This window comes from Pongo abelii, chromosome 18 (assembly GCF_028885655.2).
Source record: "Pongo abelii isolate AG06213 chromosome 18, NHGRI_mPonAbe1-v2.0_pri, whole genome shotgun sequence".
Lineage (NCBI taxonomy): Eukaryota > Metazoa > Chordata > Mammalia > Primates > Hominidae > Pongo > Pongo abelii.
In genome coordinates, this window is record NC_072003.2 from 5170161 (window position 1) to 5190279 (window position 20119).

The 20119-nt window shown below is 47.5% G+C and overlaps 1 protein-coding gene across 2 annotated transcripts in view; it reads left to right on the plus strand.

The window, feature by feature from the left end:
• The window catches only part of SEC14L5 (SEC14 like lipid binding 5), a 60817-nt gene that overhangs the window by 12695 nt on the left and 28003 nt on the right, over window positions 1–20119 (plus strand). For both annotated transcript variants that reach the window (XM_054533422.1, XM_054533421.2), the window contains exons 3-5: window positions 16503–16652; window positions 17109–17240; window positions 19801–19929. In XM_054533422.1, coding sequence (XP_054389397.1) covers window positions 16503–16652; window positions 17109–17240; window positions 19801–19929 — 411 coding nt within the window. The remainder of the gene's footprint in view (window positions 1–16502; window positions 16653–17108; window positions 17241–19800; window positions 19930–20119) is intronic.

Genomic DNA, 20119 nt, shown 5'->3' on the forward strand with positions numbered 1-20119 from the left:
GGAAGATGCAGAGCCGAGATTGTGCCACTGCACTCCAGCCTGGTGACAGAGCCAAAAAAAAAAAAAAACAAAAAACAAAAAACAAAAAAAACTAGCTGACTTTGGTCCTGTTGCAGCCATGGGATAGGGAACTTGTTAAAAACAGGCAAAACTGGCCGGGGGCGGTGGCTTATGCCTATAATCTTAGCACTTTGGGATGCTAAGGCAGGAGGATTGTTTGAGCCTAGGAGTTTGAGACCAGCCTGGGCAACATAGTGAGACCTTGTCTCTACAAAAAATTAAAATATTAACTGGGCATGGTGGTGTGTGCCTGTAATTCCAGCTACTTGGGAGGCTGAGGCAGGAGGATCAGTGGAGTCCAGGAGGTCGAGGCTGCAGTGAGCCGTGATCTTGCCACTGCACTCCAGCCTGGGCGACAAAGCAAGACCTTGTCTCAAAAACAAACAACAGTAACAACAACAACAAAAAAAACAGGCAAAACTCTCCCTCTCCAGCTTTGTTGTTCATGGCTGATTCATTGCTTAATCCCTGTGGATAAACCCTGTTCTGACAACTGACGGGGAGTTACTCATTTATTCACCTGCCCAATAAGTATCTTCCAGAACCTAGCTCTCTGAAAGTAGAGCTTTGGGTTGCGCACTTGCTGACATCTCCTGGGAGTGTAGACGTAGGTCCACTCACTCTGAGACTAGGGAGACCGGTACTTATGTGACTTAATCTCCCAGGGATATATAGAAAGATGGTTCCATTTTCCTATTTTATTTCCCTGGCACCTGGCCATTCACTCATTCCTTCCTCCTTTCATTCATTTGAGAAATATTGGCTGAACGTCTACAATGTCCCAGGTGTTGTATAAGGCACCAGGGAATTCAGTGGTAAATGAAACCTACATAGAGACGGGGGCATTGAAACTATAAACAAAACAACACAGACATAATGTCCTATTCCAAACCATGAAAAATGCTTCTGATAGGGCTGTAGACCATCTAGGAGGTGGCTTATTCTTTTTTTTTTTTTTTAATTGCCCAGGCTGGAGTGCAGTGGTGCAATTATAGCTCACTACAGCCTCAACCTCCTGGGTTCAAGCGATTCTCCCACCTCAGCCACCTGAGTAGCTGGGACTATAGGTGTCACCGAACCTGGCTAATTTTAAAATATTTTGTAGAGATAGGGGTTTTGCTGTGTTGCCCAGGCTCGTCTCAAACTCCTGGCTTCAAGTGATCCTCTTGCCTTGGCCTCCCAATGTGCCGGGATTATAGGTGTGAGCCACTGCACCTGGCCTCACTCTGTATTTTTTTATTGTGATGAAATACACATAACATAAAACTTCCAATTTTAAGCATCTTAAGTGTACAGTTCAGTGGCATAAGTACATTCACGTTATTGTGCAACTGTCTCCAATGTCCATCTCCAGAACCCCTTCATCATCCCAAACTGGACTCTGTACCCATGAAACACTAACTCTTCACTCCCTGCTCCCCACTGCTCCTATTAACCACTATTCTATTTTCTGTCTCTGCAAATTTGACCATTCTAGATACCTCATAGAAGAGGAATCATACAATAGTTGTCCTTTTGTCTCTGGCTCTTTTCACTGGACACAATGTCTTCCAGGTTCAGCCATGTCGTGGCAGGTGCCTCACTCCTCTTTAAAGCTGAAGAATACGTCATTGTATGACTCCATCACCTTTCATTTATCTATTCATCTGTTGATGGACACGTGGGTGGTTTCCACCTTTTGATCATTGTGTAAATGATGCTGCTGTGAACATTTGTGTACAAATATCTGTTTCAAGTCTCCATTGGTTTGCTCTTGCTCATTAAGAAAAAATCAACTATGTGGTACCTGGCATTGTCCCTTTAATTGCTGCAGCAACTCCAGAGCCCACACTCTTAATGGCAGTGCTATGCTGTTGTTCATTCATTCATCCTGTAAATGTCTATTGAGTGTTGACTATGTGCTAGGCATTTTTGCAAAGCACTGCAAATTCAGGGATGTCAGGGGCTGATGATGCTACTTCAGCAGTTGTGATGTGTGAAGGAATAAAACAGGCCCAACTGACTCAGCATCCTTTTCCTCTTTTTTTCTGAGAAAAACTGAGCCTCAGAGAGGTTACTTTGAGAACATCCAGCTGTCAAGTGGCAGAGCTGGGGTCACATGTCGACCCTGTGCTGTGTCTCTGCCACTCCCCCACGCTCCGCCCTTGTCCTCTCACTGAGTCCAGGTGCCCTGGCTGCAGAGGCTGTTCTGACCCTGTATCTCCATCTCATGTGTGTCCCAGGCTGGCTTTGCTGGGATGAGCAGTGGCTTTTCAGCTCCAGGGCCATCTGAGTACAGCTGCAATGATGGATTGTCTGCAACAGTCATCTCAGGGCTTCCGGAACAGTGTCAGCCTGGTTCTGCCAGGCCCACTTCCCTTCATCAGCTGGGTGACACTGCTGCCATTGGGTGGCTGATGACTCATTTAGCAAGCTCTAGTTGAGCACCCCTACCAAAAGTTGGGAGGTCTACTCCATGGCACAGTCTTCAGAAGTAAAAAGGAAGGAAGCACTGATGCACGATGCAATGCAGATGGGCTGAAAACATTTTGCCGAGTGAGAGAGGTCAGAGGCAGAAGGCCATGTCTTATGTGATTTCTTTTTTTTCTCTCTCTTTTTTTTTTTTTTTTTTTGAGACAGAGCCTTGCTCTGTTGTCCAGGCTGGAATGCAGTGAGGCAATCTCAGCTCACTGCAACCTCCACCTCCCGGGTTCAAACGACTGTTGTGCCTCAGCCTCCCGAGTAGCCGGGACTACATGTGCATGCCACCATGCCCAGCTAATGTTTTGTATTTTTAGTAGAGATGGGGTTTCACGATGTTGACCAGGCTGGTCTTGAACTCCTGACCTCAGGCGATCTGCCCACTGAGGCCTCCCAAAGTGCTGGGATTACAGGTGTGAGCCACCTCACCAGGCCTTATATGACTTCATTTCTTGGAACTATCCAGAGAAGGGAATACACAGACACAGAAAGTAGATGAGTCGGATGAGTGGTCGTTGAGGACTGGGGTGGCAGGGGAGGGGGCGGAGATGGGGGTAACTTCTGAAGGATACAGGGTTTCTTTTGAAGGTGATAAAAATATTCTGGATTAGGTATTGGTGATGGTTTTAAGTTCATGAATGTACTGAATAAAACACACTGGACTGCATACTTTGTATTTTATTTTTTGAGACAGGGTCTCTCTGTTACCCAGGCTGGAGTGCAGTGGCAGGATCATAGCTCACTGCAATCTCAAGCCATCCTCCCGCCCCAGCCTCCCGAGTAGCTGGGACCACAGGCACGCACCATCATGCCTGGCTAGTTTTTTATTTTTATTTTTAGAGATGAGGTCTTGCTGTGTTACCCAGGCTGGTCTCGAACGCCTGGGGTCAAGCAATTCTCTCACCTTGACTTCCCAAAGTGCTGGGATTACAGGGTGAGCCACCGTGCCTGGCCTGACCTGCATACTTAAAAAGGGTGAGCTACATGATATGATAATTATATTTTAATTTTTTTTAAAAATTTATTTTTATTTAAACAGTTTTTGGGGTACAGCTTTTTTTTACATGGATAAGGTCTTTAGTGGTGATTTCTGAGATTTTAGTGCACCTGTCACACAAGCAGTGTACACTGTACCCAATGTGTAGTCTTTTATTCCTCACTCCCCTCCCAGTCTTCCCCTCCCAAGTCCCCAAAGTCCATTATATCATTCTTATGCCTTTGCATCCTCATATATATATATATATATATATATTTTTTTTTTTTTTTTTTTTTTTTTGAGATGGAGTCTCACTCTGTCACCCAGGCTGGAGTGCAGTGGTGTGATCTCGGCTCACTGCAACCTCTGCCTCCTGGATTCAAGCGATTCTCCTGCCTCAGCCTCCTGAGTAGCTGGGATTACAGGTGTGTGCCACCATGCCTGGATAATTTTTGTATTTTTAGTAAATATGGGGATTCACCATGTTGGCCAGGCTGGTCTCAAACTCCTGACCTCAAGTAATCCGCCCACCTCAGCCTCCCAAAGTCCTGGGATTAGAGGTGAGAGCTACTGTGCGCAGCTTGCATCCTCATATCTTAGCTCTCACTTATAAGTGAGAACATATGATATTTGGTTTTCCATTCCCAAGTTACTTCATTTAGAATAATGACCTCTAGCTCCATCCAAGTTGCTGCAAAAGACATTATTTTGTCACGCCTGTAATCCTAGCACTTTGGGAGGCTGAGGCGGGTGGATTTCAAGGTCAGGAGATCAAGACCATCCTGGCTAACACGGTGAAACCCCGTCTCTGCTAAAAGTACAGAAAAATTAGCTGGGTGTGGTGATGGGCGCCTGTGGTCCCAGCTACTTGGGAGGCTGAGGCAGGAGAATGGCGTGAACCCGGGAGGTGGAGCTTGCAGTGAGTCAAGATCATGCCACTGCACTCCAGCCCAGGCGACAGAGCGAGACTCCGTTTCAAAAAAAAAAAAAAAAAGGACTTTTTTTTCCTTTTTATGGCTGAGTAGTATTCCATGGTGTATATATACCACGTTTTTTAAATCCACTCATTGGTTGATGGGCGTTTAGGTTGGCTCCATATTTTTGCAATTGTGAATTGTGCTGCTATAAACATACATGTGTATGTGTCTTTTTCACATAATGACTTCTTTTCCTTTGGGTAGATACCCATATTTCAATTTTTTAAAAAAGAGTTGGAGGAGGTGAGTAGATTGATATCACATCTGTGCTGTGGTCCCCTAGACTTGTGGGGGAAGGAAAGGGGTTGATAGCAGACTCCTGAAGAGTATGACAGGGGATGGGGGCACCTTACTCAGTGGCTGCGTAGTGGCCAGGGCCCCAAATCAGGCCTGCAGAATAGAAAAGGGAAGGGAGAGCATCGGGCTGAAGATGTTGGTGCAGTTTGGATATTCTTTCTGCATTCTTACTGGACGTTTTGGGGTAAGTGGCATTCCAGCTTCCTTTGAATTTGGATGAGGAAGAGCAGGAAGGAAGGAAGGAGGGGAGGAGGGATCATCTGTCAAGTGATTAGCAGAAATAGCTTTTTGTACTTTACAGAATCTCACTCATTTTTAAAATTTAAATTTACTTAACAAGTGGTGATGTAGAATGAACCATGTGCCAGGCACTGCTCTAAGCACATTACATGAGCTGACTCCTTTATTCCTCTGACAAGTAGCAAGGTAGCTACTTTTCTTACTCTCCCTTTTACCCACAAATGAATTAAGGAACTGAGAGCTTGATGATTTTTTCACACAGCTGATGAGATGCAGAGCAGAGATCCCAATCCAGGCCCCAGAGCCCACTCTCTTAAGGGCGGTGCTATGCTGTTGTTCATTCATTCATCCTGTAAATGTCTACTGAGTGTCAACTATGTGCTAGGCATTTTGCAAAGCCCTGCAAATTCAGGGATGTCAGCGGCTGATGACCCTATTTCAGCAGTTGTGATGCATGAAGGAATGAAACAGGCCCACCTGAGTGCTAGTTGGGAGGTTCTATGATTATTGCACTTTACAAATACAAGAGGGGTTACCCAGCCTGGAATTGGGCAAGTCTGGGTGGGAATTCAGGGCTATTTAGCTCCAGTCTCCCATCTCCACATGCTAATTGTGTCAATATGGATTTTGCAGGATGGGGACCCCTAAGAGGCAGCCCTGCCTGGGCCCTGCCTGCCCCACTGTGGCCCTGCAGCTGTGGGCTCTGGGCTTTGGACCATCTCCTTTTCTGAGCAGGCAGGCTTGGATGTTCTCTCCAGCCACCTGGCAGAAGGGCTGTAACCGAATCCTTCTGTGGCCTTGTGTCCCTGAGAGCGCCAAACCATGTGTTTGTTTAGCAGGGAGAGGCTCAGGTCTCATTTGTGGGTGGTCAAGCCAACTGTAGGGACAGGAGCCGGCAGCTGAGGCTCTTAGGCAGGGCAAAACTAGTGGTGTGAGCTGGTTACCAACACAGAAAGGTCCCGTGAGCTGTTTGATCCTATAGGACCCTGGGAGGTACCAAAGGCACAGGGGCCGGGGCCTGTTTGGTCTCTGCCAGGGCCTCTCCCAGGGCAGGGTGCCTGCGGCCCACAGTTTCTCAAGGATCACAGCAATGTCTAACAAGGAAAGAAAATAAATGTAATTATTCCAGAATACGAAAAGAAACCTGCAGGCCCAGGTGCAGTGGCTCACGCCTGTAATCCCAGCACTTTGGGAGGCTGAGGCAGGCAGACAACTTGAGGTCAGGAGTTCGAGACCAGCCTGGCCAACATGGTGAAGCCCCGTCTCTACTAAAAATACAAAAATTAGTTGGGCGTGGTGGTGGGCGCCTGTAATCCCAGGTACTTGGGAGGCTGAGGCAGGAGAATCATTTGAACCCAGGAGGCGGAGGTTGCAGTGAGCTGAGATCTTGCCATTGCACTCCAGCCTAGGCAAAAGAGTGAGACTCCATCTCAAAAACAAAAACAAAAAAAAACAAACAAAAAACCAAAACCTGCAGAGTTAAAATGAACACACGTTGAATTAAATGCCTACCAAGGGCAACTTCATGCCAGGCTGTCATCTGGACCTCAACTGTGATGAGCACATGTATATGTAAATCACGGAAAGTGGATGCATTTTAATATGTGTGATGTGATTGACATGGGTAGGGCCCAGGACCTGTGAAGGCCTCACAACCATCCTGCGAAGAAAGGTGCTCTATAACCTTCCGGGGCTCCCTGGTCCCTTCTAGGCAAGGTCCCTCTCCACTTGGCAGGTGTTTGAATTTTATTCAGCCAGTGTTTTTATTTTATTTATTTATTTATTATTATTATTATTTTTGAGATGGAGTCTCTGTTGCCCAGGCTGGAGTACAGTGGCATGATCTTGGCTCACTGCCACCTCCTCCTCTCAGGTTCAAGCAATTCTCATGCCTCAGCCTCCTGAGTAGCTGGGATTACAGGTGCACACCACCACACCTGGCTAATTTTTTGTATTTTTAGTAGAGACAGGGTTTCACCATGTTGTCCAGGCTTGTCTTAAACTCCTGGCCTCAAGTGATCCAGCTGCCTCGGCCTCCCAAAGTGCTGGGATGATAGGTGTGAGCTACCGTGCATGGCCTTTATTTTATTTTTTAAAGAAACAAGATCTTGCTCTGCCACGCAGGCTGGAGTGCAGTGGCATAATCATAGCTCACTGCAGCCTTGACCTTCTATGCTCAAGTGATTCTCCTGCCTCAGCCACCTGAGTAGCTGGTACTACAGGTACGTGCCACCACACTTGGGTAATTTTCTTTTTTAAAAATATTTATGTATTTATTTTTGAGATGGAGTCTCGCTCTGTCGCCCAGGCTGGAGTGCAGTGGTGCAATCTTGGCTCACTGCAAGCTCTGCCTCCTGGGTTCAGGCCATTTTCCTGCCTCAGCCTCCCGAGTAGCTGGGACTACAGGCGCCCGCCACAGTGCTCGGCTAATCTTTTGTATTTTTAGTAGAGACGGGTTTCACCGCATTAGCCAGGACAGTCTCGATCACTTGACCTCGTGATCCGCCCGCCTTGGCCTCCCAAAGTGCTGGGATTACAGGCGTGAGCCACTGCGCCCTGTTAATTTTCTTATTTTATGTAGAGATGAGGTCTCACTATTTTGTCCAGGCTGGTCTTGAACTCCTGGGCTCAAACAATCCTCCTGCCAGGATTACAGGTGTGAGCTACTTCACCCGACCTCAGCCAGTGTATTTAATATCTTCTCCAAGTCAGATGCAGGAAGGGGATCTTCAGGCAAAGAGGCTGGACCCTCAGAGGTGCCCATGGTCAAGCTGGGGAGATAGACAATTTTCAAATGCATGGGGGACTGTCCGAGGAACAAGGGCAGAGGGAGGGTCAGAACTGGGTTGAGCATGCACTGAGGGTATGAACCAGGCTTCCGTCCTGTGTGGGAGTGTCTTGAGTGTTGGGCTGTCCTTCAGAGATCAAGGCACTGTTTGGTTCTGGAAGCAACACAATGCACCAACCCCATGGTCTGACTGCAAGGGGGTCAAATCGCAGCTTGATCCCTCACAAGCTGTGCGACTATGGGCAAGTGACTTAAACTCTCTGAGTTTTGGCTTCTCCATCTGTCAAATGGAGATGATAAGTGCTACCTACTTCTTCGGGAGCGGCACACGGTATGCAGTGAGCCCAGTGTATGCCTCGGCTATTGCCGTTACTGCAATGATGATTAGGCTTGGGCAGCTGAAAATTGTCCAAATGTGTCCTTTTGGTACTCATCGGCACCTTTTGGTCATTTGAAATTAAAGGAAAGTTTTCTGCCTGACCAGCCACCCGCTATAAACATTCACCCCAGGAGAAGGCAAGGCAGTTCTCCCGGGGCCTGGAGATGAGGCATTGATTGTCCCTGGAGAGCCTTTGGGCTGGGAGGAGCTGCTTTTCTTGCTCCTGTGGTCATTTGCCCTGCAGCAGGAGGATGAGGTTGAAAAGCAGCAGACAGAACCTGAGGTTGGTTTCTGCTGAGGTCCCTCCATCCCCTTCCCTGCATCCCCTTCTCTGCCATCCAGGGAGGTGAACCTCCTTCTCATGCCCCACCGGCCCCATCCTCAGCCCACCCCGATCCTCACTTCTCCCGGTCCCCTGCTTTGCGAGTTACAGGCCAGTGGGACTCAGCATTTCCAAGCCACCGATGCTTGTGACGTAGCCAGAGGTTCTGAGGCAGGACACAGTGGTTCAGGGTTGTCGTCTGGGTCAGACAGGCTCATGCGCCAATCCCACCACTCCCCAGCCATGTGCTGCTGGGGGAGTCACTCTGTCTTCCTGAGCCTCAACTTGCTCATCTGTAAAATGGGCAAATGCTAGTTCCCATCTCACCAGGGCGTTGTAAGGATGAAGCGAGACAGTTAACACTTTTATAAAGTCCTTAACAACAGTGTCCAACAATCGTGAAAGTCCTCTGATGCTGGACAACTGGCTCTGGGATGGATGCCTTCCAGAGGGAGCCTCAGCTCGAGTGTCCTCCCAAAACATGTGGCTCTGTCACTGGATACTGGGAGAAGTACCTTCCTTCCCTTTCGAAGTCAGAGAAAGTCGTGCCCAAGCAGACCAGCCTCCCCTCAGCGCCTGTTATCTGGGGGATCCAGACCGGGCCTTTCTAACAAGAGGTTTGTTAGGATGGGAAGTGAGTCAGGAACTCTGGCCCTTGATTGGTTGCGTGTGCTGAGTCTGTGGCTTTGTCCCCTCCCTGACACCCTCCTTGGGCTGTTTGGGCCGAGTGCGTGTGTGTTATTTTCTTCTTTGCTGGTTGGCATTGTTAGCCCCGAGGGTGTGCCAAGGACCAAGCCCAGCACAGGTATGAGGTTGTGCTTTGGAAAAGCAGGTGATCCTCCTTCACAAGTCTCCTGTTACAAGACACAATAAACGCTTTCAAAGAAATAAAACGGTAAAAGGAAGGAGAACTGAGGAAGAGGCAGTTGTGCATAGGAGGGGGAAGGGAGGGTGTCCCAGGAAGAAGGATCAGCATGGATGAGGCCCTGAAGCCTGAGCGTCTCCTTGGCCCAAATCCAGGCCTCCTACCGCTCCAGAAAGCCCCACGTCTTATGCTTCCCATCCCCTTCACTGTCAAGGAAATTGATCAGCGTTCCAAGCATCTGGAACAGCAAGTGCAAAGTCCCCATGGCAGGGACACGTTGATGTATTGTTCTAAACACAGCAAGGCTGGCGTGGGTGGAGCCAGGTGAGGGGGCTGGGATGGGAGGTAGGTGGGCAGGGCAGATCACACAGGGCCTGAGGACCACCATAAAGAGTGCAGGGTTTATTCTCGGCATCAAGCCCTGTTCTTTTTTTTTTTTTTTTTGAGATGGAGTCTTGCTCTGTCGCCCATGCTGGAGTGCAGTGGTGCGATCTCCGCTCACTGCAATCTCCGCCTCCCGGGTTCAAGCAATCCTCCCACCTCAGCCTCCCTAGTAGCTGGGATTACAGGCATGCACCAGCACGCCTGGCTAATTGTTTTTTTTTTTTTTTTTTTTTGTATTTTTAGAAGAGATGGGGTTTCACCGTGTTGGCCAGGCTGGTCTTGAACTCCTGACCTCAAATGATCTATCCACCTCGGCCTCCCAAAGTGCTGGGATTACAGGCGTGAGCCACCGCGCCTGGTCTCCTCAAAGCCTGTTCTGTGTATATCCTCCCCCGAAACCATTTCGTTTGGGGAACAGGAGGGAGACTGAGCAGTAGAGGGAAGGGGAGAAGCTCAGGGGTGGTATGGCCGCTGCCTGGCAGGATTCTGAAGGACAGAGGGTGGAAAAGGGAGGAGAAGATGTGATCGCTTGGCCCGGGGGGACAGTGCCTGGCTCTGTTTCTGAGCTGCCCATGAGAACAAGCCCAGCTGCTGAGCAAACGGTTCCTGGAGGGAGTGGGGACTGGGCCCAACTGGGATTCAAATCCAGGTTCACCATCCCATGCTGTGTGACTTGGGGTAAATTAGTGAGCCTCTCTGGGCAAGTACATGAGACATATACGCATTTTCCAAATGATGAAACAGGCCCAGAGAAAGGAAGGGGCTTGCCTCGCTGGAAGGAGGTGGAGCTGGGCTTCTAACCAGGCAGCCTGAACCCCTCCAGCCTCCACTGGCTTTACTCTGCACTCTGTCCTCCGTGGGGAGATGATTTCCTTTGAAAGTGGGTCCAGCGTGGCTGAGATCTATAGGGCAGACACAGTTCTCAGGGAGTCTCCCTTGCCAGCTCACTGAGCCCAGACCCTAGGATCCCCATGGTGCATTCTCTGAAGGAAGGAGGCCTCCCTATTCCAACGCTGATGTGTTTGTCCCAGCAACTGACATGGAGATATGGCAGGAGGCAGCTCTGTCCTCCTGGCCCTCGTGGAGGACAGGCTGGCTGGCCTTGCCCGGCGTGGGGTGACACCAAGGGCTCCTGGGCATGTATCCATTTCTTCCTCGGCCCCCCTCCCCCGCCTCTCTTCCTGGGAGCCAGCAGGGAATCGGGAGGAGGTGTCTGTCCTCAGATGCAGGCACTATTTTTGGAGCCTGCGTTGATCCCAATTCCAGGGCACGTGGGCTGTGACAGGCGCTAGGAGCAGACCCCGCTGGAATAAGGAACAAGGTCAGCCACAGATGCCGGGATACGCCCCCCACCTCCCTGGCCCCTCTAGAACTGGGCACGGACTCTTGACCTCCCTGAGCGTAGGTTCATGGGCTTGGGGGCCCCTCCAGCTACCTTCACCCAGCTCTACACCCCCGCCTGGGAGGACCTCCGCCCGCACAGAAGCAAGCAGCCCCAGCACAGAGCCTGGGGCTGACCTGAAGTGGCTCCGAGGACAGTGAGGGGCCCTTCCCTTTGAAGGGCACAGTGGCACGGAATCCAGCTTAACCTCCTGTGCTCGTGGCCAAATCCTGTCTGAGACACACGGAGAGACCGTGGAGGAAATAATCCTGGCCATCCCTTCTCCAGCACCCACAGCAGTTTGCTCAGTTCTCAGGACGCCTGTGTGTAACAGGGCACTGAGAGGTTAAGTAACCCACCCAAGGTCACAGAGCTTGTAAGTGGTAGAGCTGGGATTTGTACCCAGGCAGGGCTCGAGTCTGTGCTGTCAGCCAGGGTGAGACCCTCTAATGGCTCACAGGAAGCACGTTGCTGAATATTTACATGAACATATACATAAAAATATTATGTAATAGATATATTCATATATAAAATAAGCTCCTTAAACTACTCATATATTTATCTATATATTTATTTTTATTTTGAGATGGAGCCTGGCTCTGTTGCCCAGGCTGGAGTTCAGTGGCATGATCTCGGCTTACTGTAACCTCCGCTTCCTGGGTTCAAGCGATTCTCCTGCTTCAGCCTCCTGAGTAGCTGTGATTACAAGCATGCGCCACCATGCCCAGCTAATTTTTGTTGTTGTTGTTATTTTTTAGTAGAGACAGGGTTTCATCATGTTAGCCAGGCTGGTCTCAAACTCCTGACCTTAAATGATCTGCCTGCCTCGGCTTCCCAAAGTGTTGGGATTACTGGCATGAGCCACTGCGCACGGCATGCCCATATATTTATATATGGACTATATTATGTATCCATATATGAAATAATATATTTATATGGGTACATTTATATACACATTATATATTTATGGATATATATAGATATGATCTATATTTATTTATATTCTATCTATATTTATAAAATTATATAGAACACCTTATGTTTACATTGTGTATAGAAAGATATATGCACACAAAATTGTGTATATTTATATTAACATATATTCACATATATTTATATATACACTTAAATAATATATGTATACATGTGGCCAGGCGCGGTGGCTCACGCTTGTAATCCCAGCACTTCGGGAGGCTGAGGTGGACGGATCACCTAAAGTCAGGAGTTCGAGACCAACCTGACCAACATGGTGAAACCCCGTCTCTACTAGAAATACAAAAATTAGCAGGGTGTAGTGGCGTGTGCCTGTAATCCCAGCTGCTTGGGAGGCTGAGGCAGGAGAATCGATTGAACCTGGGAGGTAGAGGTTGCAGTGAGCCGAGATCACGCCATTGTACTCCACCCTGGGTGACAAGAGCAAAACTCTGTCTCAAAAAATAAATAAATAAATAAATAAATAGTATATGTATATATGTGGATTCATATGTATGTGTATGTATAAACACATACACTTGGAGAGAGAAAGACTTTTTTTAAAGAAACAGTTTTATTGAGATACAATTCACATATCATACAACTCATCCATTTACAGCACACAATTCAGTGGCTTTCAGTAGATTCATAGTATTGTGCAAACTTCACCACAATCAGCTTTAGAATAGTCTCATTGCCTCAAAAAGAAGCTCTGTCTGCCTTAACCCTCATCCCTCAACACCCCCACCATCTCTTTCCTCACCACTACTGGCCCCTGGCAACCACTAATCTACTTTCTGTCTCTATTTGCCCATTCTGGACATTTCATATAAATGGTTTCATGCAATATATGGTCTTTTGTGATTGGTTACTTGCACTCAGCATAATGTTTTCAAAGTTCATCCATGTTGTAGCATGAATCAGCACGTTGTTCCTTTTTAAGGCTGTATAATATTCCATTTTATGGCTAGACCACCACTGATTTATTCACTCATTCATTGATGGACATTTGGGTTATTTCCACTTTGCCTATTATGAATAATGTTGCTATAAATATTTGTATTTTTTTGTGTGTGTGGACTTATGTTTTCATTTCTCTTGGGTACATACCTATGAGTGGAATTGCTGGATCATATGGTAACTCTCTGTTTAATTGTTTGAAGAACTGCCACACTATTTTCCAAAGCGGTTGTACCATATTACATACACATGGGAGGGTTTGGGGGCTTCAATTTCTCCACATCCTCACCAGCACTAGCTATTATTATGTCTTTTAAAAGTTATTATAGTCATCCTAGTGGATGTGAAGTGGTATTTCATTGTGGTTTTGATTTGCATTTCCCTAGTGACTAATGATGTTGAACATAGTTTCATTTGCTTTTTTGTGTTGGTATATTTTCCTTGGGGAAATGTCTGTTCAGATCTTCTGCCATTTTAAAATTGGGTCATCTCTTTATTGTTGAATTCTAACACTTGTTTATATATTCTAGATGCAAGTCCCCCATTTTCTACACACACACGCACACATATGTATGTATGTATAATTTGCAAAAATTTTCTCCCATTCTCTGGGTTACCTTTTCACTTTCTTGCTTGTATCTTTTGAAACACAAACGTTTTAAAATTTGATGATATCCAGTTTATTTTTTCTTTTATTTTTTGTGCTTTTGATGCCATAAGTAAGAAACCATTGCTTAATCCAAGTTCATAAAGATTTATTCGTATGTTTTCTTCTAAGAGTTTTGTAGTTTTTTAAAAATGCTTTTAAAAAATTATTATTATTATTTTATTTGTTTATTTTTTTGAGATGGAGTTTTGCTCGTTGCCCAGGCTGGAGTGCAATGGCACAATCTCGGCTCACTGCAACCTCTGCCTCCCGGGTTGAAGTGATTCTCCTGCCTCAGCCTCCCGAGTAGCTGGGATTACAGGTGCATGCTACTATGCCCAGCTAATTTTTTTGTATTTTTAGTAGAGACAGGGTTTCACCATGTTGACCAGGCTGGTCTCTAGCTCCTGACCTCCGGTGATCCACCCGCCTCAGCCCCTCAAGGTTCTGGGATTACAGGCGTGAGCCATCGCGCCCGGCTCCACCTTCATTCTGTTGCACGTGTATATCCAATTGTCCCGGCACCATTTGCTGAAGAGATTACTCTTTCCTCATCAGATTGTCTTGACACCTTTGTAAAAAATCAGTTGATAAATGTAAGGGCTTATTTCTGGATGCTAAATTCTTTTCCACTGAGCTGTATGTCTCCCCTTATGCCAGTATCACACTGTTTTGATTACTGTAGCCTGATATCTATATATTTATAGATATGATATATATTTATATACATACTATCTATATTTATAAAATTATATAGAAACACCCTATATTTACATTGTGAGTAGATAGATACGTGCACAGTCTATATAAATTGTATTATTTTTTCTTTTATTGTTGAATAGCCTGATGTTGCTATAAATATTTGTGTATAATTTTTTTGTGTGGACTTATGTTTTCATTTATCTTGGTTATATACCTAGGAGTGGAATTGCTGGATCATAAGGTAATTCTATGTTTAACTGTTTGAAGACCTGCCAAGCCATTTTCCAAAGGGGTTGTACAATATTACATTCACATGACAGGGTTTGGGGGTTTCAGTTTCTCCACATCCTCACCAACGTGTGCTGTTATGTCTTTTTTTTTTTTTTTTTTTTTTTTGAGACAGAGTTTCGCTCTTGTCGCCCAGACTGGAGTGCAATGGTGTGATTTCAGCTCACTGAAACCTCTGCTTCCTGGTTTCAGGTGATTCTTCTGCCTCAGCTTCCCGAGTAGCTGGGATTACAGGCGCCTGCCACCACGACTGGCTGCTTTTTGTATTTTTAGTAGAGATGGGGTTTCACCATGTTGGCCAGGCTGGTCTCGAACTCCTGACTTCAGGTGATCCACCTGCTTTGGCCTCCCAAAGTGCTGGGATTATACGCGTGAGCCACCACACCTGGCCTGCTACCATGTCTTTTAAAGTAAATCAGGAAATATGAGTTCTCCAATTTTGCTCTTTTTCAAGATTGCTTTTGGTTATCTTGGGTCTGTTGCATTTCCATATGAATTTTGGGATAAGCTTATCAATTTCTGTAAAGAAGTCAACTGGGATGTGGATATTGTGTTGAATCTGTAGACTAGTAAGGGAATATTGCCATCTTAACAATATTAAGTCTTCTGTTCCATGAATATGGGATGCCTTTCCATTTATTTAGGTCTTTAATTTTTTTCAGCAATGTTTTGTAGTGTTCAGAGTATACATTTTACACTTCTTTTAGTTAAATATATTCCTAAGTATTTTATTCTTTTTGATGTTGTAAATAGAATTTTTTCATTTTATTTTCAGTTTGCTCATTGTTAGTACATAGAAATACAACTGATTTTTCTTTTCTTTTTTCTTTTTTTTTTTTTGAGACGGAGTCTCGCTCTGTCGCCCAGTCTGGAGTACAGTGGTGCGATCTCAGCTCACTGCAAACTCTACCTCCCAGGTTCAAGCAATTCTTCTGCCTCAGCCTCCCGAGTAGCTGGGACTACAGGCACCCACCACTGCGCCCGGCTAATTTTTTGTATTTTTAGTAGACACGAGGTTTCACCGTGTTAGCCAGGATGGTCTCGATCTCCTGACCTTGTGATGAAATACAACTGATTTTTCTATATTGGTTTTATATCCTGCAACCTTGCTGAACTCATTGATTAGTTCTAATCTTTTTGTGTATACGTGTGTGGATGCTTAGGATTTTCTATGTAAATAATCATGTCATCTGCAAATACAGATAGTTTTACTTCTTCCTTTCCAACTGGATGGCTTTTCTTTCTTTTACTTATCTAGAACCTCCAGCACAAGGTCGAATAGACACAAAGAATGCACATTCCTACCTTGTTCCTGATTTTAGTGGAAAGCACTCAGTCTTTCACCAGGGATGTTAACTGTGGCTTTTAGCAGATGGCTTTACCAGGCGGAGGAAGTGCCCTTCTATTCCTAGTTTATTGAATTTTTTTTTTTTTTTTTTTTTTTTTTTTTTTTTTTTTTTTATCATGAAGGGGTGTTGGATTTTTCTCAGATGCTTTTCCTGAGAAATACCTTATTTTAAAATGTCCCCGGAGTCCCTGTGCTTCCTTCTGAGGGCAAAAACTCAAATGCAGAGGCAAAACTTATTTGCCAAATCATTGTCCAGGCACTGCTGTGTTGGGCTCTAACAGGTGCTAGCTGGTGGAACGGTTGTTGGTAATGACTGCAAAATCCCTGCCCCTTCCAGTGGCCAGGGCTGCCTTTCCCGTCTGATAAGTGACACAGCAGATAAGGAGGTTGTGCTGGGCTTGTGTGGGGGGGTCCCTCTGCCCCCCACCACGGCCGCTCATTGCCGCTCTGCCCCCAGGCCTACGAGAAGCGCTTCCCCACGTGCCCACAGATCCCAGTCTTCCTGGGCAGCGAGGTCTTGCGCGAGTCCCGCAGCCCGGACGGGGCTGTGCACGTGGTGGAGCGGAGCTGCAGGCTGCGCGTGGACGCCCCGCGGCTGCTGCGGAAGGTGGGCGGCCCTGGGGCTGGGGGGCGCAGGAGGGGACCTGTCGCGGGGGTGCGGGAGGGCTGGGCGCGGGAGCTGGGGACCAAGGCGGCGGGGGCCAGGAGGTGGAGCCGGGGCATGTGAGTTGATGTTCGGATGGAGGTTCCAGGATGAGGGTGGCGGGACCCTGGTCGGGGGACCAGGGCCCAGGAGGGGCGAGGGCTGGAAGGCTGGGCTGGGGAGTAGCGGGAACTGGGCAGTGTTCGCGGGGCCAGGGCCGGAGCTGGGTGGTGAAGATGGGTGGGCGGCAGGGCGGAAGTCGGGGGTTGGTGTCCTGGGTCCCGGCTGGGTGGGCGGTGGCGCAAGGGACCTGGGGCTCAGGGCAGGGGGTGATTGGGGAAGGCCCGCCGGACTCGCTCTCCATTCCTGTGTGGTCCACGCCGCCCACCCACCTCCGCCTCCCCGCCCCTTCCGTTGCAGATCGCAGGTGTTGAGCACGTGGTCTTCGTGCAGACAAACGTCTTGAACTGGAAGGAGAGGACGCTCCTCATCGAAGCGCACAATGAGACCTTCGCCAACCGCGTGGTGGTGAACGAGCACTGCAGCTACACGGTGAGCCCAGGGCGCCCTCAGCGCCCACGTCCGGCACCCACCTGCGCCCGGCACCCACTTGCGTCCAACACCCATCTGCCCCTGGGACCCATCTGCCCCTGGGACCCACCTGCCCCCGGCACCCACCTGTGCCCAGAGCTGTGTCCCCACATTCCTTGAGCCTCTGCCCAGCCCTCCCTCCTGGGGCATTGTCAAGTAAGATGCAGGATGCTTGGTTGCCTTTGCATTCAGATGAACAACCCATAAATTTTTTTAGTATGTCTCAAATATTGCTTGGGATATACTTATACTCAAATGTTATTTGTTGTTTATTTGAAATTCAAACGTGACTCGACATCCTGTGTTTTATCTGCTAAATCTGACAACCCTATCCCCTCCCTCCTTTTTCCCTTCCCTCCTTTCCTTCCTTCATTAAACTATGCCTCAGTTTCCTCACGTGTGAAATGGGCTTAATAATCATGCCTACTACATAGGTTGTATGTGGTGCCTTTAGACCAGTGCCTGGCACATATTAAGTTCTATGTAAATGTTACCTTTGAATATAATTAATAATAAGAATTATTATTATTCTCTAGTGTATACTGATTGAGCACCTACTATGTGCCAGGCACCCTGCCAAGTGCTGAGCACCCAGCAGTGGACCAGGCTGCCTGACCACTGCCCTCATGGAGGGTCCATTCCAGTGGAACAAAACGGAATCAGTGTGTATGCATTTGTCACAGCTAAGGCTGGATCCAGCAGGGAGATGTGTGGGAGTCAGAGGAGGTGGTGGGGGAACTGAAGCTGAGTGCTGAAGGATGAGAGGAGCTGCCCATGGAGGGCTGGGAACAGCATTTTGGGAGTGGGAACAGCATTTTGGGGGTAGGAACAGCATGAGTGAGGTCTGCCAAGGTGAGGCCATGGGGGCTAGATCTTGATGACTTTAGAGGCTGGAATGAGGCACCTGCAGACATTCACTGATGGGACCCAGCTCTGCCACTTTTTTGCTGAGTGCCGATGGGCCACAGTGTCTGTATCTGTAAAATGGGAACATTGGCAGATCCTGCCTTGTTGGGTCGTTTTCACGATGATAACTCCAGGATAGCAATGATAGACCACTGTACATGTTTTTTTTCTTTTCTTTTTCTTTTCTTTTTTTTTTTTTTTGAGACACAGTCTCGCTCTGTGGCCCAGGCTGGAGTGCATTGGCGTAATCTTGGCTCACTGCAACCTCCGCCTCCTTGTTAAAAGGATTCTTGTGCCTCAGATTCTCGCGCCTCAGATTCCCGCGTAGGTGGGATTACAGGCATGCGCCACCACATCCAGCTAATTTTTGTGTTTTTAGTAGAGATAGGGTTTCTCCATGTTGGCCAGGCTATTCTCAAACTCCTGGCTTCAAGTGTTCCACCCACCTTGGCCTCCCAAAGTGCTGGGATTACAGACATGAGGCACCATACCCGGCCCCATTGCCTTTTCTTTCTACGCCTCCAACTCCTCTTGGGTCCTCCAGGAGCTTGGGCTGAGTGTTCAGATCCTCTGGGGAGGGGTGAGCAACAGTTGTTGAAACCCCTCTTAGTGTGTGTGGTGTTTCTCAGAATGAGTTCTATCAATAGGTGAGTCAGCAGCACCTGGGCTGCTTGTGAAATGCAGATTCCTGGGCCCCAACCTGGAAGTGTCTGGGGCCCAGGAATCTGCATATTTTAACAGACTCGCTGGTAATGTTTCTGCCCACAGACGTTTGAGGAGGACTAGGTCTGGGTCCATAAAGGAGCTCTGCCAATGAAGTTTTCGTTTTGCAAACATACAGATCTATAAATGTTTATTGATATATAAGGATATGTAATATATCTTTATATAGATAACATATAATATATAACTATTTTAAAAATCTATATCTAAATTTTATGTATAATATTGATATATAATTTATTTATAGATTATATAAATGATACACTGAACAATTGTATTTATTTTATTTTATTATTATTTTTTTTGGAGACGGAGTCTTGCTCTATTACCCAGGCTGGAGTGCAGAGGCATGATCTTGGCTCACTGCAACCTCCGCCTCCCAGGTTCAAGCGATTCTCCTGCCTCAGCCTCCTGAGTAGCTGGGATTACAGGCGCCCGCCACCATCTCTGACTAATTTTTGGATTTTTAGTAGAGACGGAGTTTCACCATGTTGGCCAGGCTGGTCTCCAACTCCTGACCTCAAGCGATTCGCCCACCTTGGGCTCCCAAAGTGCTGGGATTACAGGCTTGAGCCGCTATGCCCGACCTAAACATATGTATTTCTAACTAATTTTCTATGTGTGTGTATAATAATGAAAGGGCAGGGCTGCAGATTTGAGACCCACATTCTCCCGGCTTCTCATGAGAAGGCTTTTTGTTCCCTGACAGTTTGAACTTTGCATCGTTCTCTGGGTGGGGGCCCCTTGGTCCTGCTACCCCCTCCAGGGTTGCCAGGCTTGATCTGCCGTCCACTGCAGGCTCTGTCTGGGCCCAGGTCAGCGGGAGAGCCCTAGGGGAGGGCAGGGTGCCCCCAACACTGAGTCCCTGGCATGACCCCTGCCTGGCTTTCAGGTCCACCCTGAGAATGAAGACTGGACTTGTTTCGAGCAGTCTGCCTCACTGGACATCCGGTCTTTCTTTGGCTTTGAAAATGCCTTGGAGAAGATCGCCATGAAGCAGTACACCGCCAACGTCAAGAGGGTAAGGGGTGGGTTGCGTTAGTTACTGGAGGAAGGTGCACACACCTGCTCTGCCATCAACAGCCTCGTGACACCTGGCAAGACCCTTACCCTTCCTGGGCCTCAGTCTTATCTGTTAAATGGGTACTCTAGTAATAACCAAATCACCACGAGATAATGGATGGAAAGTAACTGGTCTGTAACAGGGGCAC